Source organism: Onychostruthus taczanowskii, unplaced genomic scaffold (assembly GCF_017590055.1).
Source record: "Onychostruthus taczanowskii isolate IOZ18803 unplaced genomic scaffold, ASM1759005v1 scaffold10, whole genome shotgun sequence".
Classification (NCBI taxonomy): domain Eukaryota; kingdom Metazoa; phylum Chordata; class Aves; order Passeriformes; family Passeridae; genus Onychostruthus; species Onychostruthus taczanowskii.
This window is the reverse complement of record NW_024496526.1, coordinates 2,652,299-2,673,916: the sequence shown is the minus strand read 5'-3', so window position 1 is coordinate 2,673,916 and position 21,618 is coordinate 2,652,299. Positions and strand designations below refer to the sequence as shown.

At 58.1% G+C, this 21,618-nt stretch overlaps 1 protein-coding gene and 1 non-coding gene across 2 annotated transcripts; both read left to right on the top strand.

Moving 5' to 3' along the window:
- Positions 1-3,572: 3,572 nt before the first annotated feature.
- On the top strand, positions 3,573-20,080 carry WNT10A (Wnt family member 10A). Its single transcript, XM_041404163.1, has 4 exons — positions 3,573-3,631; positions 6,353-6,615; positions 14,456-14,832; positions 19,613-20,080. The coding sequence occupies exons 1-4, from the start codon at positions 3,573-3,575 to the stop codon at positions 20,078-20,080; spliced, it is 1,167 nt and encodes a 388-aa protein (XP_041260097.1).
- Positions 17,096-17,168, top strand: TRNAV-GAC. Its single transcript has one exon. It is a non-coding gene; the product is annotated as a tRNA-Val (tRNA).
- Positions 20,081-21,618: the final 1,538 nt, after the last annotated feature.

Genomic DNA, 21,618 nt, shown 5'->3' with positions numbered 1-21,618 from the left:
TGCCCCTGCTGTGAGCACCAACACTGTGGGACACAGCAGCTGCTCTCCTCCCCAGGTCAGCAGGAGTGTGTGAGTGAGACACCCGCTCTTGGAAGTGATTTTGAAAGGATGAAAGCGCTTCTCCTCTGATTTTCCATGGCATTTATTTTGTGCACAGGATCCTAATGAACATACAAATATCTGTGCTCCTGAAGCCTGGAAGCAAGGGTCCCTCCCACAGGGAAGGAGCTTCTGGTGGGAAGGTGTATCGCTTTCACCAGGGGATCTCTGGTCGGTCCAGGCTGAGGACATGCCTGGGTGTAATCCCTGGAGTGGCCCAAGAAAGAAAGGGGTGCTGAGGACCTGCTGAGGACACCTGAGCCATGAATCTGCCTGAAACTGGAGGCTGTTCCTCTGCCCAACCTCTGCCTGCTAAGTGGAGGTTCAGACAGTCTGTCCCACGATGTAAAGGGGAAATTCAAGACAGGAGCTAGGTCTTGTGTGAGAGGCAGTGGAGAGGGTGGGAGCAATGGCTTCTATGTTAGGGACCATTGTGTGTCATGTCCTCAAGTCTGCTGGCGTGTTCTGCCCAACCCTGACACCACACCTCTCATCACCAGTCTGCACCTCTGCCTCCTTTGGTGGCGGGGGACTAAAGGGTGTCCTGACACCATTCCCAAACCCCTGTGGGACACTGCACATCCCTTGCTGGCTGCTGGGGGACCCAGGAGGGCAGCAGCTATGGAGAAAGTGATGAGTGCCGGGTGATGCTGTGCCAGGAACCTGTCTGTATTCTCAGGTCCTTGCCAGAGGGATAGAAGGTTCTGCACCCTTGCCTCTTGCTAAACTGTGTGGGCAAGGAAGTTGGAGGGTAGATGCTGGCTCTGTACCAGTGTCCATACCTGCACACAGGCTAAGCCCACTCAGGAGCAGAGCTGGGGACAGGAGAACAGCCAGCAACCTCAGGACTACAGAAGAAACCTCAATGGTGATGCCACACTGCTGCACCCAGGGGAACCAGCATGGTCTGAGGGCTCACCCCCAGACAGCAATGCATTTCCCAAAGGAAGCGCATTTTCCTCTCTGGGGCAAACAGGAACCATCACACGAGCAGAGAAAGTAGCCCCTGCCAGTGCTGTTGTCCTGGTGGGAAGATACACAGTGCTCACCAGGTGGAGAGTGGTTTGCCACCTGCCAGGCAGCTGTTTATGGCCCAGACACCAGCCTGGGGTGGGCTGTGGTGGCAGGGGATAGTGGGGGCCTGCGAGTGTACTGCCTGCCACCCCATCCCCAGCGCCCAAGTTGAGGCCCCTAGCCCCAGAGTGGGCACCCAAACTAAGGGGACACCAAGTATCCCCATGAGTGGGAAGAGGCTGCATTGGGGCAGATCTGCTGCGAGCCCAGTGAGCCTGGGCTTTTCTAGGGCCGCCCTCCTGTCCCCAAGGAAGCAGCAGGGACACACAGGGATAACCTGCAAGGCTACTGTACAGTTCCTAGATGAAAGATACCCTGCCCACTGGGACTCCATGAAGGTAAGGGGTGCCCAAGAACTGAACTGGAGGGCAAAAATTGGGTGTCCTACATGGGAGAGCTTGTGGGCTGAGGCTGGGAGCGCTTGGTGCCTTCCTGCTGAGGGAAGGCAGAACCACATCCACAACTTCTCCACAGGCACTGGCCCTGCAGCACTGCTCTCCTAGCATTGGGTTGAGGGAACCCAAAAGGGTGCTGGCACATGGGATGTCCATGGCCATTCTCCATGCCCACACACACAGAGTCACACCCCCAGCATGTGCCACTCATGCTCACACTCCTTTGCACACTGACAGGCACCCACATGCCTTGCACCATCAGGAATGCCTTCCTGCACAACCACAGCTCCTGCCAGCACCCCCAGTGCACACCCTCTGTGAACCTCCAGAATCTCCTGCACACCCCACGCCACAGGGACACTCACTCCCACTCCTCCTCCATGCTATGGACAGCCTTCTCCCAGTGTTCGCTCACTCCATGCCTGTGTATTTCCTGTCTGCTGGTACAGTCACTCCCCACACACCCCACACCCTGCACTCTCTCCATCCCCATAACACTTACCCATGCCCTCATATCCTTCCTGTTCACCCTATGCCTCAATCACATTCAATCCACGCTGTCCACACTTGATCACATTGCACACACTCGCTTTACACCCCATGCACACTCACCCCACACCCAGTGCACGCAGGCACTGGGATTGAGAACAGTCATACCCTCAACACTCCACACATGCTCACGCTCACCACTCACACTTTCTCTGTACCCCATGCACACTCACGCCATGCCATGCACCCTTATGCCATACCTAGTGCCTGCTCACACCCCCGTGCCCTTGCACTTACCCCACACTTTACACACATCACACCCCATGCAGCCTCACCCCTGCCATGCTCACTCACCTGTACACTGCTTTCTCACCCTGCTCGAGTACAAGGATCCCCCCTACTCATGCATGCTGTGCACACTCACCCTTGTCCCACACACACTCAACCAAGCCATGCACAATCACCCCACACCCTGTGCCCTCACCCACACTTGGTGCACTCTCACGCTGAGCACATTCACTCCACACCGAGTGTATGCTTACCCCACGCCGTGCACATTCAGCCATACTCTGTGCACACTCTGCTTCCTTGTGCACACCACTTAACCCCACGCCCAGAGCACCTTTCCCCCATGTCCTGAGCACACTCCTCCCAGCAGCGTTCAGTCCCCCCAGTCCCCACGAATATGGTCCCACTCCATGCACGCTCACCTCCCACCCCACGCACAGTCCCCCACACCGTGCACACAAGCCCACGGGCCACGTACGCTCAGTTCTCCCCGCGCTCCAGATCCACGCCGCACACGCTCACCCCACACCACCAACACTTACCCTGCACCCTCAGCACACTCCTCCGCGCTGAGCATTCCCACCACACACACTTCCCCGCGCTCTGCACGCTTACCTCACACACCGTGCCCACTCACCCACGCTGTGCCCACCCCACGCCGCTTTCCCCCCCAGCCCCGCGCCCACTCTCCTGCCGCCCGTGCCCGCTCGCCCCCCCGCCGCCCGCTCCCTCTCCGGTAGGCTGCGTGCGACACGCCGGCTCCCCGCCCCGCTGCCACCCTCTGCCCCGTCCTTCCCCCGCGGGCTCCTGTCTGGACGTGTCGGGACTCGGGCTCCGGGCGCTGAGTAATGCTCGGCGCAGCGCGATCCCAGGCAGAGCCGCTGCCGCCGCCGCTCCGCGCCCAGCGCTCCCGGGGCGCTCCGGCCGCGACCCTGCTCGCTCCGCCGGAGGCCCGGCGACACGGCGGGGGGCGCGCAGCCCTCGCCGGGCTCGGAGGGCGCCGGGGCGGCGGGAGGCGGGGGGCGCATCCCGGGAGGATGGCAGAGCCGCCCCGGCGAGCCGAGCCCCGGCGCGCAGGGAGCCAGTGAGAGGGAGGAGAGGGGAAAACACAAACAAGCAAACAACCCACAACAAACAAAGCGGGCAGAGAGCAGCGCCGAGCCCCGCCGCCCCTGCCCCAAAGGCGCCCGCCCGCCCGCAGCCCGCACAGCCGCTGCCCCAGCGAAGATGCGCCCGGCCCTGGCCCACGGACTCTGCTCGCTGCTGCTCAGCCTCTGGGTACCCAGGTAGGATCTGCACCCCTCCATCCCCAGCCCCGCCGCTGAGAGCCCCGGCCCCACGGGGAGGGCGCCGGGGAGCCGCCGCGCCCAGCCCCGCACCGGGGGCGGTCTGCCCAGGGGGCTCCTGGGGGGGTCCCGCCGCCCCAGCCCGGCCCCGCACGGTTGCGGCCCCCCGTTCAAGGGGCTGTCAGGGCTGCTGCGCCCCTCCGCCTTCCCTCGTCCCGACGGAACGCCGGTGGGATGCGCAGCTTCGCCCGCTCCAGGAGGTTGTCCCCCTTCCTCCCCGGCCAGAGACGCTCCAGAGCCCGCCCCGACTGCCTGAGTTTCCCCGCTCGCCCGCGGAGAACGGGGGAATGCCGGCTGGGATGTCACTGTCGTGGGGGTCGGTGCCTACTGGATCCCCCTGCGTCCTCCCCCTGGCTCCGCCTGTCCTAAATGCTAGAGGGGTAAGAGGGGGCCACCTGCTTTCCAGAAAGTGAACCCCCAAATTCACCGTCCTTGTCCGTCTTCGCCTTCCCTCTGCCCGCTCCCAAACTTGTGTGCTGCAGGCAGCTGGGGGTTAATCCTGGTGCTGGTACGAGTGGAGGGGGGGGGGTCCCCCGCCCTTCCCCCTCCCTCCAGCCCCTTTAAATATAATTTGTTAACGTTGGGACTTGTATTAATTAAAGCAGCAGCCGCTGCAGCCTGTGACCTGGGGGCCTGTCACCGTGAAATCAAGTTTAAATCCAGATTTAAAGGGGGGAGAGAGCTGGGGGGAGCGCTGTATCCTCCTAAGAAGTGTGACAGTGACAGCTTCTTGCCAGTCCCTGGCCCTCCTGAGCCCTGGGTGGAGAGAGAGGCAGAAGGACCTTCCCTCTACTCTCCGGGGCCTCTGCCTCAGTTTCCCTGCAGTGCAATCGGGAGAAAAACAGTAGCATCGTCCCCATCCCGGGATGCCCTGGGAAAAGATGGCAGACGCTGTGTCAGGCTCAGGACACGAAGGGAACGAAGTCGTTGCGGTGTTCGGGGCAGGAGCTCCTAGGGCTGGAGGTGTGGTAGCTGTGTCTTGTGCTGCATCTTTTGTCAGCCAGGGCTTGCTTGACAGTGCAGGAAGCTGGGAAGTTTTCCCCTCCTGTGTAGGGGTTTTGGAGGGATTCACTCCCTTTGTGTCTCTTCTCCACTCCACCTCGACTCTCCCTATTGGAGTCACTGTGGATTTGTACTGGGGCATATTCATATACTACGCATGAAAGTGGTGGGATGGGTATAAACACCCTTGGGAAGCTGGAGAAAGCAGGAGCCTGATCCTGACAGTTCTCCCTCTGTCCTGAGCAAGCTGTAATTCAGCAGAGAAGCTGGGGCTGAACCCTCCCTCCAGAGCTGGGTGAGCGCTGAGCTGAGGAACTCATCCCCTGACTTCTGCTTCTGTCCTTGTACCTGCACCAGGCTTGCAGGGTTTGAGGGAACAGAGGGGGAGTAACTCTTCTCCCCAAGACCTGGCAGCTGCAGTCCTTCCTCCAGCATCCTCCTCCAAGCCTTGTTTCTGTAATCAAAGTTCAAAGGGCTTTGAGCTCCTTGCTTCTCCCAGGGACCCAGCTTTTGCCTGTCCCAGGGAACAGGGAGAGACTTTCCTGGGGAGAGCTCCCAGCAGGGACCAAGCTCTCCTGAACAAGCAGTGGGGTGGTGCTGAGCTCCTAGCGGACCATGCTGTGAGATGCTGGATGCTGCTGGGCATCCCACAGTCTGCTGTTTGCTTTGTGGGTCTTCCACTTGGACACTGTTTATCCCAGAGTCCTTCAAGCCATTCCTTGGAGCTGGGCAAACACTTTCTACTGTCTCCTTCTCCAGATTTGTCTGTCATGTGTACCTCCGTATTAGCTCCAGGCATCTCCTTCTGGACATGCTTTTTCTCCCCACATCCCACATCCCACATCCCATCTCCACACACTCCACACTTCCCCATTTCCCCAGGTCACATCTCTGTTTGTGCAAGTACCTGTACCCCTGTCAGGGACGATGTGCCTCTCCTTGCACCCATCCATGTGCTACTCTCTGTGCTTCTGTGGCCACAGGTATCTGGTATCGCTGGGACTAGGATGTGACAGTGGACTTGGGATTGTTCCTGGGAGCTTGAGGATAGTTGGAACAGTGCTTGGCTCCGTAGTTCACAGCTGAGCTGAAAAGAAAGGGCTGATCATTCCCTTTACCTCCCTTGTAAGGACCAGCAGTGTTGGGGGGATACAGGAGATGTAGGGAGGGGATCAGCCAGAAACACTGGCTGGAGTGGTCCTCCTGCTCCAGGGTCTCTCAGTTCTCCAGGGGGAAGCCCATGCTTTCTGTGGAAGGCGAGCTGGGGCATTGTGTGCTGAGAGTCTGCAGTGCATGGCCAGTGTGGGAGATCCCTGGTGGAGCACACACAGGAGTGCAAGCCTGGGAGATGCTGGGCTCCAGGGGTAGGATGGCCAGATTTGACTGCTGCTGGGCAAAGGCTGCCAGGGTGTCTGTACTGTACTTACGTTGTTGGAGGCGATTGCAGCCCCAGTGCTGCTGGTTTTCTCTGCCTGCATAAGATGCCATTGAGTACAGGGTTTTTCCAGCCCTCCCTAAAGGCAATGGGCACCATGTGGATTGAGGAGCCTCTCCCTTCCTTGTGTGTGTCTCTCACAGACATTTCCCCTTCCCCAAATGGAAAACCAAGTGGTTGACACATCGCTTGTTCTGAGCTCCAGGGTGTTCTTTCCCTCCCAGCTCCTGCTCCAATGAGATCCTGGGCCTGAAGCTGCCGTCAGAGCCAGTGCTGAATGCCAACACGGTGTGCCTGACCCTGCCGGGGCTGACGCGGCGGCAGCTGGAGGTGTGTGTGCGCCACCCTGACGTCACTGCCTCGGCCATCCAGGGTATCCAGATTGCCATCCATGAGTGCCAGCACCAGTTCCGGGACCAGCGCTGGAATTGCTCCAGCCTTGAGACCAAGAACAAGATTCCATATGAGAGCATCATCTTCAGCAGAGGTAAGGGTAGGACGGTTCCCTCCTATCCCACTATCCAGCACCTGCTCTCTGAAGCCCTCATGGGTTCCCCTGGGCCCCTGCACAGCTCTTCCCTGCCCAGGGGATGATGAGGTGAGCTCTTCAGCATCCCCGTGGATGAAGGCAGACGACAAATGTTATGGCCTGCCAGACAAAGGAGCACTGCACTATGGCAAAGCTGCTCCATGTACCTGTGTACCTGCACTGGCCCTTGTCCTAAGCTGCTCCTCCCTGACCAACTCCAGCTGCTCCTAAGACTCTTTCCAGGCCCTCCTGCTTTCTGGCATCTTCTCCCCATGTGGTGTAGGCTGGTGTTTGGAGCAGTGCCACGGGTGTGCAGCATAGTTGATGGGTCTGAAGGTGGATGCCATGCTCTGGGGTTTGGTTTGGTGGATACAGTTGAACATCTTGGCTCAGTCTTGCTCTGGGGATGGTGTTTTAGTGTGTTGTGATGAGCTGAAATGCCCCTAACTAATGGGATGTAGCTCTGTGAGCCCGTCACCCTGCTGCTTTGCCCTTGTGTTGGCTTTCCAGTGCAGAGGGCTAAGGCGTCTCTGTTTTGTGGGACCCTAAAGCATGATGGCAGAGGGAACAGGGAAACAGGCTGTCCTGGGAGCTCACCTGCCCACAGAGCCCCCAGCTGTGCTGCTGAGAGAACTGTCCTAGCTTTCCACCTTCTGCCAAGGATCCTGGTGCCAGGATCTCATCTCCCTCGCAGTCAATGTCTGGCTCTGCCTGTATCAGAGCCTCCCTGGCTGATACTCTCTCCCTCAGGGGCAGACTCTGGGGGTGCAGAGGGGCTGGCCTGCATGGTGCAGATTAGGGTTGTGAGCTGATGGGATCTTCTAGAGGACTTGAATGTATCATTTCACCCAAGTACCCTTTCTTGAAACCTGTGCCTCAGCATATTTCTAAGTGCCCATTGCCACGGGCCATGGTCAGGAAGGACAGTGTGGTGCCAGTGGCCAGCAGTCAGGGTGCTGAGGGCAGGCCAGCTGCTCAGCACACAGACCACTCCTGCATCTCCCAGGAAAGGTGAAAACTACCTAAGAAACTGCTCACATACCTGCTTTGTGAGCCTCTCAGCCTGATGCTCAGCAGAGAGTTGCAACCATCCACTCTTCTTCAAACATCGTTCCACATCCTACATCTTCTTTCCCTGGGACTGTGAGGAGAGTCTCAGTGAGGAGAGGTTGGCAGCTTGAGGCTTACATGTCATTGAGGGGATGTGGTGGCAGGAGCCCACAGGCAGCTGCAGCAAGTGGGGAGAAAGCTGGAGAGGGGATCACAGAAGTGGTTTGGTGTCTGAAGATGTCCAGGGCAGCCTGGACAGCCTCACTGGATGGAATGCTGCCTCGGAGCATGTGTGGCATCAGGGCTGTGGCCCTGCCATGGAGCAGCTCTGGTCCCTCTCAGGACCTTAGTGCCTGGAGAAGGGCAGTGTCTCTTCCCTCTGTGAGCAGTGCCCAGGTTAGGGCCTGGCAGGAAGGGTGGGGACTGTCAGTCCTGATAAGCATCGAGGTATTTCCAGGTCCTCTGAGGAATGTGGTTCACTTCTAGTCTCCTCGGGCGGCAGGAGACACTGACTTGCTGGCTCAAGTTGCTCACACACCCAGACAACCTTCCTTGCTCTGGGTACCACCAGGCTGGAGAGAAGCACCAGCAGCAGAGAGCGTTGGCCTGCACCCCTCCCTCAGCTCACCTTGTCTGCTGGTGGCCCCAGTGCCTGGTGCCTCACTTGTGTCCCAGATGCTCCTGCAGCCCTTCCTGCTGTCAAGGCTGAGACCGATGGATGTGGGGACTCCCACAGACCCTGGACTCCTGCCCCTGTCTCGAGCTGTTGGATATGGCTCAGCCCAGCCTCTCAGCATTGGTGGGATCTCATTCTCTGGAATGGAGACACAACGTCCAGCAGCAGGGCAGGATGGAGGTAGGGCTGGAGCATCGGAGCAGGCAGGCATCTCACGGCACTCCTCTTTTGGCAGCAGAGGTTGCAGGATGAGCCCCAAGCACCCAAGCTATCTCGTGTAGTTGCTTGGAGCCATTCTGGCAAGGAGCGAGCCTTGATACCAGAGCCCTGGCCCAGTTTGAACCCACTCATGTCCCTCAATAGCAGTGCTGGAGCTGTGAGCCTTGCCTTCCATCTGTTACAGGCACAGCCATCAGAGAGGGGATGCATCTCAGGAGCCCAGTGCTGGAGGAGAGGCGAGTGGTGGAAGTGAGGGGTGCAGGCTCCATGGCGCAGACTTTAATGCATCTGACCTCCAGGGAGCAGGTCTCTGCTCGGCGCCCTGCCCCATCCTTGCCGTGCCTGGGAACGCAACGTGCTCTTAGGATCATTGTTTGTAACCCGAAGTGACAGACCCCTTTAATCTTTCATTCCTTTTCCCACTTCTTCTGCCATCAGCTCAGCCGTGCGTGAATCTCACTTTAAATTATTTGTAGCTGGCTTCTCCCTCCCGCTCTCCCCGCTTGGCTTCGCTCCCCAACTCTGTCCTGTCCTCTCACATCTTCTCCAGTGTGGGCATGAGCCAGACAGGATGCTACACTGTTCCAAGCTGTCCCATGGTGCCCATCCCACACTGCCCAGTATCCAGGCACTCAGTGCTGCCAGGGACCTCATCCCCTGGGGACAGAGATGAGGACAATAGCAGATAAGTGCCCATCTCCTCATCCTGCTGAGCTGACCCCAGAGGTTTGAGTACAAGCTCTAGGGAGACATGAAGGAGAGGCTTCAAACTGGACAGGGCTGAGAGTCTGGGGTGGCTTCAGAGCAGCACAGCTAGAGACAGGGATGCTGCCAGCATCCTGGGCAGAGCACAAACCTGGGAGATGCTGCCATCCCTGGGGCACGGGAAACAGTGGCTGTGAGACACGGCAGCAGGTTAGTGCAGGGCAAGGAGGGTGCCCAGGAGGTTACCATCCCTGCTCTTACAGAGCGACTGGGTTCTTTTGGGACACCACCATGGTCTATGTGTTGTTCAGGTCTGGTCTTGTGATGCTGCATCCTTGGGGTATGAGATGTCCTTTGTAACCTCTGTTGAGTCTCCAGTGCCATCTGCATCCCCCATCCTCCTTGGCCCATATCCCCTTCATGTTAAGCCAGGCTCAACAGTACTCTTGCAAATCCTCTGCCCATCTTCCCTGGCTCCCCAACTGGCTGCCTGTGCTCACCACCTTCCTGCCCATTCTCTGGCACTGTCACTTCTGCCAGGACTCTCCAGTGCTGTCCCTGGTCCCATCTTTCTCTGCTGTACCTCCCTCTCCCTCCATGTGCTCGCCTGGCTGACAGAGACATTCTCTTCTGGCCTCAGGAGAGGTAGGGGGATGGAGCAGTGAGGTCGAGGCAGGTGGCTGCATTTATACCAGCAGTGGAAATAGGTCCCCTGCTCCAAGGGTGAGCAGCATGATCGTGCCCACCCCACTGGACAGGATGGCCTGATGTCCCACCACAGCATCTGTGGGCTGCCAGGCATTGTGTGGCTTGGCTGGGCTGACCCATGCCTGGCTGCCTGACAAAAACCAAGCTGCAGATGGTGGTGGGTCACTGAGTCTTGGTCCTTGTCCAGTATGTGTGCACCCATGGGTGGGTACAATGCCATCAGGGCTGGGACTGTCTGGCTGCTGGGCAGGGGCTGTCTGAGGTGTGCTATGGGACTTGCTATTCCCCTTTGCTCATCCCAACCCCAGCCCCGTCTACATGGAGCTCTGAAAAAATGAGGACCTCCTGTGGAGGCGTGGGATGTCCTTGAAGGCCTTCAAAGGCTCACGGTGGAGGGGACATGACTCTGGAGTGCAGTAGGTCTTGGTTCCTGCAGCCTTTGGAGAGATGGGTGATGCTTCCATGCCCTGTGCCCACCTTAGAAGGGCTCACTGGTGACAAAGGTTCTGCATGGCCATGGCCAGATCTTGATTTCTTCCAGCAGGGAGTGGGGAACTCCCTGCAAAGATGGAAACACCAGGTGCTGGGGCCCAGCCAGCTGTGAAACAGAGCTTGGGGAAGCTTTGCTGCGTGCTGAGGGATGCAGGTGCTGTTTCAGCTATCCAGGGAGATGCTGCCAAGCTCAGGACCCCGGCACCCAGCTCTGCCGAGCCCCAGCCAAGCTCTGGTGCCCGCAGACCGCAGCGCCTGGCCTGGCGCACCTGCAGCTGGGCTGCTGGCAGGGTTTTGTGTACCCCCAGGCAAACCAAGGGCTTTGCCCACCTGGCCCCGGAGCACATGCGGGTATTGTGGATGCTTGGCTTCATCCCTGTGGGTTCCCCCATTCCCTGGACCTGCTCCCCACCGATGGTGCAAGTGAGACCCTGGGGCCAGGCAGGATTCCTGGCGATGTGGGGCCGAGCTCGGCTCCCTGCAGCCTGCACAGCAGCAAGGGCTGCTCTCTCAGAGCGCCGTGGGCGGACAGGAGCGAAGGCTGCGGGCTGTCCCTGGCACGCTCAAGAAGGTGCAGGGAGGCAAGTTGGGATCTGCAGGGAGGCATTTAGTGCCTGGTGCTGGGCCAGACCCTGGCAGGTTCACCTGCAGTTTAATTAGGGAGAGGGGAGGGGAGGGAGCGGGGCTGGGGGAGAGGCAGCATGTCGGGACTGGCCGTCTCAGCAGGCCTCGCAGGAGGTGGCGGGAGAAGTTCTCCTCTGCCTTATATCAGGGCTGGGGCAATGTGCCCACAGCTCCTGGCAGCTGCACCCCCTTCCTGGGGGGTGTTGCCATGCAGGGAGCAGCTGAGCATCCCTGGGGTACCCTAGGGTGGGCCTACGTGAGGCTGTCCTGGCTCCCTCAGTGCCACCCAGACATTGCAGTGAGGAGTGCTGGGAGAGAGTTGCTGCCTGGATGTGATGGTGAGGCTGTGGGAGGAAGGCCATGCCTCCAGCTCTCCCTGGTCTAGAGACTGTAGAGCCTGGAGCTGTGCCTGAGCCAGCCCCATGAACATCTGCTTGAGAGATGGAGGAACTGCAGCGTCCATGGCAGAGCCAGTGCTGCTGGGATTTAGGGTCTTGCTAAATGACCCCCCCCCTCTTAGGCACAGCTTGACAGGGAAAACTTTCCCTCCTAAGAAAGCTGCTTTGGGATTTGACTTGGGGAAGAGATTTCAGACCCGTCCTCCTTGCCTAGCATGGTCTTTAAGTACACAGCAGGCTGGATGCCGGTGGTGGTGTCAGGACTGTGTCCTCCTTTCTCTCTTCCCTGCAGCGTGCAATACTTCTTGTACCTCCCACAGCTACACCTCTTCTGTGGTCTCTGGCGGAATATGGTGACTCAAAAATCACTGCTGAGGTCTTAGGTGGCTGGGGTAGCTGGAGAGCCTCCCTCCAAAGGGCTCAGGGCTGAGTCCACACACCACTCTCGGCTGTAGTTCCTGGAAGGTTCCACCCTTGCTGAGCCCACGAGGCAGGTGGTTGTTGCAGCCATGTTGCTCATTGCTTTGCTAAAATCCTCTGTCTGGTGTGGCTGGGATAGAGCAAGGAATGTAAACTGAACCTCCTAGCAAAACTGTCCTGGCACGGCTGCTATGATCCCAGTGCTGCCCTGACCCCTCCTCCCCTTTGCTCACAGCTGCCCATGAGAGCAGGTGAGGGAAGAACAGGAGAAGGCAGGGAAGAATGGTGGGGCCATGCAGAGTGATACTGAGCAAGGAAAGGACCGTGATGAGATGGGAACAAGACTTCCTGAATGCTGTGTCTTGGGGACCAGTCTGTCCCCTGCCCACAGCCTGGGGAAAGGCAGCTCCAGAGAAGAGCACCCATACATCATCCCTCAGCTCACATGTGCTTGGAGAGCACTAGAGGAAGAAGGCTTTAGCCCACGGGTTTCCCAGCCATGGAGGGCACCCAATCAACCTGACCTCTTTACCTGTAAGGACACGGGCTTGCTAGACGGACTGGGTGGGGTAGAGCTTGTGTCTGGGCTCCAGAAGAGATTTTAAGGACATGCCACACCGGAAATTATTTTTTAGACTGGAGAAATGTGTGAGAAAGAGGCAGGGCTGAGAGGAGGGTGTTGTGCTGGGTAAAGGGTTTGCTACCCCTGTCCCCAGGCGCTGGCTGTACGAGGAGCTGGGGGTGCCCAGTGGGGTGGCACTGACGAATTGGGCTGTGCCCAGGTTTGGCATATGAAGGGCTGAAGCTGGCCCAGATGGTGGGATCAGAGAACTGACACACGGAGGATTTGGGAATCCAGGAGAGTTTTCTGTGCTGGTTCTCCATCCTCCATTGCTCACCTGGGGACTGAAGTTGCCCAGATGTGGGCCTTCATGCTCCAGCAGCGCTGTGGGTGTGTTGCAGGCACTGCCTGCCAGCACTCTCCCTGGGGAGGCTGCACGGCACAGTGTACGCACCAGCGGCCCCATTACCTGCCCGCTGAAAAATGTTGTTCAACTTGTGCATGGAAAGAGGCAGGCTGAGAGCAAGCTTGTCCCACACCAAGGGGAAGCTGGGAGAGGCTCCTGCTGGCTTTTAAGCAGTGCCTCGTTAATTTTTTAAATGCACCAGTGTCAAATTAACACACAAAAGAGCAGCACGACTTTAAATGCAGGTTTCCGGGCTGCATTTCATTTTCCTTTAATAAGATCATAGCGTTTGCTCAGCGGGCGGCAGCGAACCGCGGAGGAGACGTGCGTGATGGGGAGCGCCGCCAAGGACGGGCGACAGCAGCGCTGGCACTCTCACTTCTCCTGACTCTGTGGCACAGGCAGGGAGCTGGCAGGGCTTTGCGGTGCTCACCCAAGACCCCTGTTTGATGGCATGCATTTGGTGAAGAAAACACCCAAAACCTGTTTTCTGTTCAGCTGTGTCAAAGCCAAACTGCTCATGTCCAACAGAGGGAGAGAGGCTGGGAGCTCCAGCTATTTATTTATTCACATGTGACGCCACGGCACAAAATCTGGCACTCCCTCCATCCTTGCCTCATGCTGGGGCCAGTCACTGTGCACCAAAGCAAAGGGCACTGCAGGCTCCACGCCTGACCTGGGAACCACAAACAAAAATATTACTTTGCATTTCAAATAGAATAGAAACTCCCGGGGAGGAGAGGGTCCTCACCTGGCTTCAGCGAAGCCAAGAGATTCTCAGGTATCCCCTGCTCACAGCCACGTGGAGCCCCATGGAACCCCTTCTGTGAGACCTGTCCCTGTCCCCATCTGCCCTGTCCCCAACTAATGACACTTGTGGATGTCTTCACTCCCTACTGTTAATGACAACCAGCTGCTGGCTCTGGCAGTGCACGGTGTGGTCACGGCATGCTCTAACTGACTCGGGATACTCATTTTTTTCCAGCCTGGTATCTCATTTAGAGCTTCTTGTGGGACCTGGCAGGGTTCAAGGTGGGAAGGGATTTGGGCAGATGAATGGGGTTGGACAGGCAGTGCAGCCTGCTCTTTTTACTGCCTAATCTGCACCCTGTGAGTAAGCAGAAGTGGCCCATTCTTCAGCAGAAATATCTCTCGGCCAGTGTTAGATTTAGTATAGTAGGAAACTCTGAGTGGAGAGGGAAGGAGGGATTGCCTTTCCCATCAGAGCCATGACGCTGATGCCTGAGCAGTGCTGTGGTGGCATCTCCTGGAGTGATGTGAGAGCAGGGTGGTGGTGGAAGCTGGGGTCCCAACTAGGGCCGGGCTGGCCCTCAGGGTAGCAGTGTGTCCTGGGGGGGATGGAGCTGAAGAGCAGAGTGGCGATTCCCTCATGGCCTGTGTGTGAGCTGGTGCATCAGGAAAAAGCGAGACACAAGCTGAACCTCCAAATCCCTACACGCCAGCGTGATGATGAACTCATCCAGCCCCCCACGGGGGTCACGCCACCCGGCCTGAGCCCCGGTCTCTCCTCCTTGCAGGCTTTCGGGAGAGCGCCTTTGCCTACGCCATAGCGGCCGCCGGCGTGGTGCACGCCGTGTCCAACGCCTGTGCCCTCGGGAAGCTGCAGGCCTGCGGCTGCGACCAGAAGCGCCGTGGCGATGAGGAGGCGTTCCGGCGCAAGCTGCACCGTCTCCAGCTGGAAGCCATGAACCGCGGCAAGGGCATGGTGCACGGCGTGCACATGGAGCACATGCCGGCAGAGACCCCTGGCCTCCAGGACTCCTGGGAATGGGGAGGGTGCAGCCCTGATGTGGACTATGGAGAGAAGTTTTCCAAGGATTTCCTCGATTCCCGGGAAACCTACAGGGATATCCACTCCCGGATGCGGCTGCACAACAACCGCGTGGGCCGGCAGGTGAGCGGGGCGCTGGTGACGGTTGTGGGGAGGTGATGGTGGGAACAGGGTCCCCAGGACATGTGTGGGAAGGCTGTGAGGGACTCGTGCTGGCTGCTGTGGGACCATTTGTGAGTCTGGGATTGCCCCCAAGGCACCTCCTCTCCCAGTCTTGCCCGGAACCAAGGCAGTGATGCCCTTAGTGGGACAGGGCTGCAAGGATATGCTGGCCCAACACCTGCTGGGAGCAAAACCTCTGAGCACTGCTGCTATGGCCTTGCCAAGGGATGCTGTCCCAGGCCACTGTCACCTGTCTGTGCTTCAGTGGTGCTGCTGGGGTGGCACAGCAATGACTCTGGCTCCTGCCTCTCAGGAATGGGTGAACTGGTGTTGGGCAGCTGCAGTGGGGGAAAGCGAAAGACACGGAGGAGAACGTCACTGGCATCATGGGGCCACAGCACAGATTCTGCAGCACCTAGACATGTCTCTGCCTCCAGAAAGGGAGCCAGTGCCCAGAGGAGGCAGATGTGAATGAGATTGAGTTAGTCAGTGGGCTCCTACACCAGCTGGGAAACAGAGCATGCCCTTGGGAGCAGAGGTGACAGCCCACAGCCTTGTCCCCCATCTCGAGCAGTGTGCTGGAGCCTGTTCAGGCAAGCAGGACAGCCTCCCCTCCATTCTTATGATGTCAGGTCTCGTTAAAGGTACTAATTAGTAGCTCACTCTGTCTGGAAGCTGAGGTTTAAAAGCAGCCTGACATTGGAGACAAGAAGCATGCAGGCAGGAGGGGCTGGGAGGATGGCTACATTTCCCTGCCTCCTTTTGCTCAGCAGCAGGTGAGAGATCACATCCATTGACTCCAACAGGACACATGTCCCCAAGACCCCAGCCACATGCTGCCAGAGCAGTGGCAAGGGATGTGTGGTGGCTGCAGGAATAAATAATTAAAGGTCAGAATTCCTCAAGGAATATTTCCTTGGGATGGCTCAGACATTTTGATGTGTCCCTTGCTTTGAGCATGTCTGAAGCCGGCTGTGAGGTGAGGATGCTGCAGAGCAGGACCTTAATGTGTGGCTTACCCTTATGCTGGTGCTCAGCTTTACCACCCTGGAGAAGCCACCCCAGTTAGGCCAAGCTGTAAATGCCTGGGGAATACCAAAGCTTTTGATTTGTTTGGCTTTGCTTGCTTGTGTGTGGTGAAAGCTCACTCAGTGTTAGGCAGCTGAATCCTCTGCAGACTGCTCTGGCCCAATCTGGGCAAGACCCCCATTCCAGTTCTGACTGCAGGGCTCTTCCTGATTCCCCTACATCTCTCCATGCCCCAGATCTCTGGGACTCTTGGCAGTACTCAGAAACCTGTAGTCTGTGTTCCCTATTTCCCAAGGGAAACCTCACAGCCTGCAGAAGGAAGGGAAGGTGAGAGAGGAATATTTGCTGTGGCAGGATGTCACGAAACATTTCCCATGGGATCCAGTAACAGCGAAAATGCCTGGGGTCTGCTTGTCCCTGAGGACAAACAGGCACGAGACTGGCAATGTCAGCTCTTGGTGGCTTCAGAGACAAGATCTGGACTGATGAAAGAAGAGTGGGAGCTAGAAGAAGAGGCAGAAGAAGACTAAAGGAATAAGGAGGGAACAGTACCTGTGCAGGTGGGGAAGCAATGCCTGGACAGGCTGCCCAGCTCAGGACCTTGTTGAGATGAAGGTGTGAGCCCATGTGTGGTGGCTGTGGGTGCCAGGCATTGGAACAAGGAGGTGATGCTGTGCCTGCTCTGTGCCTGTTGGTGCCATGCTTATTGCCATGGCTGGTCCTGGGGATGGGTTCCCATTGGGGATGGGTTCTCCAACTCCCCACCTGCTCTTACAGCAATGCTGTGGGTCCCACACTCACCCAAGCCCCACTTACTACTAGGAGCAATTTTCCTGCTGTAATAAGGAACAATCTCCTGGGGTTTCCCAGGAGAGGAATGGCTGTGCTGGTTGCAGCAGCCCTGTGGTCCTCCCCTCCAAGTCCTGAGGCTTGAACCTCTTTAGCAGAGCCGTGACGTGGACGTGCACGCCTCGTGCCATGCCCTGCCATGCACCATCCCTCTCCACACACCAGGTAGCTGCAGCACCCAGAGCTCTCCAGCACCTCACTGATTCTGAGCATCCTCTCTGTGGTTCCTGTGTATCCCGAGGGTGTTGTGTGCTTGTAGGTAAGCCTGTCTCCTGGCTCAGACCCTACAATGCTGAAGGGAGGTGACAATTGCATGAATAGTGGCACCCAGGTGCCATCAGATGTGGTTTCTGTAGTGTAGTGGTTATCACGTTCGCCTGACACGCGGAAGGTCCCTGGTTCGAAACCAGGCAGAAACACACTGAATTTTCCTTTTCACACCCATCTGTGAAGCTGGGCAGGGGATTGCAGCTGCAAGGGATGCGCAGCATCCTCTGATGGTGGCAGTGGTGGCCTTGCTCCTGAGCAATAGGAAGCCCTGGGACAATCGTTGCTTGGTCCAAGTCAAGACTGAGGTGGGTGTTCTGCATCCCTGGCAGGCAGCAAGCTCCCCAGCAAGGAGCAGCAGCAGTGTGAGACTCTACAGGTCCTCCTAACTCACCAGATCAGAGAGCAAGAGAGGATGAAAGGAAGCCAGGAACTACCCATTACCCTCACAACAAAGACCTACGATAAAGTTCTTATGAGCGTGCCTGGGAGGAGCTGGGAATGTGTGAAAGAAAGCACCAGCGAGTCCGGGCATGTGTCGAACTTGGGTGTCTATGAGACAGGGAAAGGACGGGTAAGGGTGCATGGAGAAAATGCAATGACAAAAGCATGGGGCCGGGACTCAGATGGGTCCTTCTTGCATCTCCCAGCTCCCTCAGGGTCCTGTGCCCTCTGTGCTGCCTGTGCAGGAGGGACAGACCATCAGCCATCAATGGTCGGGGTGGACGGGTGTTGTGGTGCTGGGGCTCGGGATGTTCAGCAGTGATGGCTTGGGTGATGGAGATGGCCACACTTGGCACCTTCTTCAGACCCTGCTGTGACCAGCTGTAGGCCCAAATGAACCCCTGTCCAGCTGTCACACTACTGTCCCCTCCATCCTAATGGTGAGCCTGCCAGCCACAGCCCTGAATGAAGATTTTTCCTGGTCCAGCCAAGCCAGCAGGGAGGGAATGTGGGAAAGTGTCCCAGTGTCAGTGTGTTCCCAAGGATAGTGACAAGAACAGTGGCGAGCAGCTGGTGTCACACCCAGGACGTGGTGGAGAGGCCAGGTACCTCATTACCTGTGAGGTGGAGGCTCTTCCCAGCAGGAGCAGGACTCTCAGGAGCAGCAGGATGAAAGCCAAACTCCAGCCCAGCCCAGACCTCTCCGCCATGTGCCCCAAGCTCCAGGCGTGTTTCCCTGGCCTGCCTTCATTACCATAACTGCTTAGCAACTTGGAGATTTACTCAAAAACAAGAAAACAAGGAATAAAAACTACCCACCCCTACCTAAACAAGGCACTCCTGTTACATGTGTCCCTCCCAGGGAGCGGGCAGGAACAGACAACATGTGACAGGCATGAAGCCAGGTAGATGGGCAGGACTGGCGTTGTAGGACAGCACCTTTCACAGGGACAGGTGTCCCCTGGAATCCCCCACAAGCCCTGGAGTAGGGCCCTGGGTATGGAGATCAGCCTGTGATAGTCTGCAAGCCCCATCTGAACTCCTGGTGAGGTTTGGGTGTCCGCATGGGAAGGGAACTCGATGAAGTCTGTGTGAGCACATGGATATGGGGGCACACAACCTAGCAGGGAATCCTTGTTGGGACATAGCAGAGGACATTATAAAATGTTTATTTTCAGGCTGTGTGGGGATGTGTGGCCATGTTGTGCCCCTCAGGATTGATGGGCATGAGCTGTTTCTCTTGGCTTGACCGCAGCAGTATCCTTTACAGGGATGGGGGATGTAGGGGATCCCAGCATGCAGCCTGGGGGCCCAGCAGCCTTGCCCAGGGAGTTCAAGGAGCCCCACACTGGCCTCTGTCCCCTGCACAAGCTGTGCTTTCAGGCTAGCCCAAACCACAGCCAGAGCCCAGCCCCTGCACCCTGGCCCTTTAAGGGGGTGGATGGATAGCACTGGCTGCACTGCAGCCTCTACAAACCGTAAGTCAGGGATGTGATCCCTGCTTGGAATTCGGGTGGTGCTGGGAGGCAATGCCTAAGCCCCCTGGCACTGTGGCCAGGTTGACTGAAGGAAAGCAGGCACGAGCTAAAAGAAGAACTGCTCATAGGACTCCCAGAACCAGGGATTTATGGAATGAAGGCCTTGGGGAGGGGAAAGGAAGGGGAAGCATCCCTCCCACCTGCCCCACTTGCAGTGCTACTGCCTGGTGAGGTGCTGGGAGACCCTTGCATTGGGGAGGTCCCAGTATGGCTGCACAGATGCAGCCATGCTCCATGCTGGCTTTTAACTGGGGTCCAGGATCAGGTTGATGCTGCTGGAGCCAAGCAGCAGTGGGAGGTGAGTTCCAGGCTCCTTCTCCTCCCTGTGCTCAAAGAGCTCACCCTCTGCTTTAGGTGCCAATCCCTTGATGAAACATAAAAGCCAGTTGGTATTACCAGGATGGGAAGGGACAGGGTGTGGGACATGAGTTGCACTGGGTACAGCAACAGGGTGCAGCCTTGCTGGCTTTGCAGTTCCAGAGCTTTGATGGCTACTCATGCCAGCCCTTGATGTTCCCGTAGTGCCAACCCACACAGAGCTCCATTGTGGCTTCTCCGGTCCCCAAAATGCATCTCCTTCATGCTAACTGCTCTGTCCTTCCTTCCCCACCCAGGTGGTGATGGACAACATGAGGAGAAAGTGCAAATGCCACGGTACCTCAGGGAGCTGCCAGCTGAAGACATGCTGGCAGGTGACGCCTGAGTTTCGCCTGGTGGGGTCCCTGCTCAAGGACCGCTTCTACGGGGCCACCCTCATCCGGCCCCACAACCGGAACGCCGGGCAGCTGGAGCCGGGCCACGCTCGGCACCGCCGCCGGGCTGGCATCAGCGAGCTGGTTTACTTTGAGAAGTCACCCGACTTCTGCGAGCGAGAGCCGGCCCTGGACTCCTTGGGCACTCAAGGGCGCCTGTGCAACAAGACCAGCCCGGGCATGGACAACTGCGAGAGCCTGTGCTGCGGCCGCGGGCACAACATCCTGCGGCAGACGCGCAGCGAGCGCTGCAACTGCAAGTTCCACTGGTGCTGCTTCGTGGCCTGCGAGGAATGTCGCATCACCGAGTGGGTCAGCGTCTGCAAGTAGCCAGGCAGGGACGGGTGCCCACCCCAGGGTGCCAGGGACAAGCACGCCTGCCTGCGGCAGGGGAGGGAGGCGGGGATTGGCGCCGGGGGAGGTGGAGCCGCGATACCCGCTTCCCTCCGCTCCGAGGGAGCGGGAGAGGACATGCTCAGCACCCTCCAAAATCAGCACTTTGTCGTCACCTGGGAAGGGCAGGGCTGCCCGCTGCCCCCCAACCCCACATGAGAGCACCGAGGCTCCCGGCCCCGGGGAGCCCACGGCCATGCTGTACAGACCGCCGGCACCAGCACCACTCGGGGGGACGGAGGGTGGGCGTGGGGGTGGGGGACTGCCCGCTGGCACCCAGCGGTATGGAGCAGGATGGGGTCGTGGACAGCAGGGCATGGGGAGCCCAGGGTGGGAGGGAAGTGGGGGGGACACACGCTAGCACTGTGCACAAGTTCCTCCAACCACGTGCGAGGTTGTGCTCGGAGCAGGATGGGGTTGGAGCACCCCACGGGATGGAGAAGGGGCACAGCTCCCCGAGCTGGGGCTCACCTCTCACCTCTGGGCTGGCTTGGGCTTCGCGGCCGGAGGGGCGGGTGCCCGGGCTGTGCTGTGTGTGTCTGTGTTATTATATGGTAAGTTATTTTCTGATTGTGAATAAAAGTGGATTGGAGACAGCATAGGGTATTTCAGGATGCAGCACCCTGCTCTTGCTGCTGCCAAGGGCTCTCCATTCCTCTAGGGTGACAGAAGGATGGAGGGGAACCCTTGGTGCTGCTGACGTACTTGTGTGAGACTTTCTCTCGGGTGCTCTCCTGCCATCCCATAATGACTGTCCTGTTAGCTGTTTGCAGACTGGCAGGAGGTGGGGACGCACCACAGGCGTCCCAGACACTTGCAAGATGCTTGCTGGGAAGCTCCTGCCCAGTTGGATGCATGCTAGACCCCATTCATCCCATGGGAATCCTGCCTGTTGCCCCTGTGTCCGTGACCATGGAGGGGCTGAGAGCTGCCCCACTGTCTCCCACACTCCTGGGGAAGGATGGTGGGGCTGGAGAGTATGGAGAGGGGAAGGCAGCATGAGTGGGCCAGGCAGTGGGGGTCCACAAATGGCAGCTTCCTGTGGTGGCGGGGAGGGCACCCATCTGGCTGCAGCAGCCTGCAGGGGCCAGGCAGTGAATCATGCTGCTGCTGTCTCCTGGCTGATAACTTCCCTGCTCCTCCCACGGCTGTGCACCCCTTAGGGCTACACAAAAAAAAAAAAAAAAAAAAAAAAAAAAAAAAAAAAAATAGAAGTGAATTAAAAAAAAAAAAACTAAATCAAGGAGGAAAATACCAGGCTGGAAGGAAGTGAGCACCCCGGGTCCTGCAGGGAGTGGCCCGTGTCCTCATTTCATAACGCTCACGTGCGCAGCTGGAGCTGGATCGGCTGGGAGGGATGCTCTGCCCTTCACCACCCCTGGACGGGAGGGCTGGCTTTTCCCTTCCAGGAGAGACCATGTGCATGGGGTCCTTGTTTCTGGAACTAGGTGAGGAGAGGAGGAGAATGCTGTAGG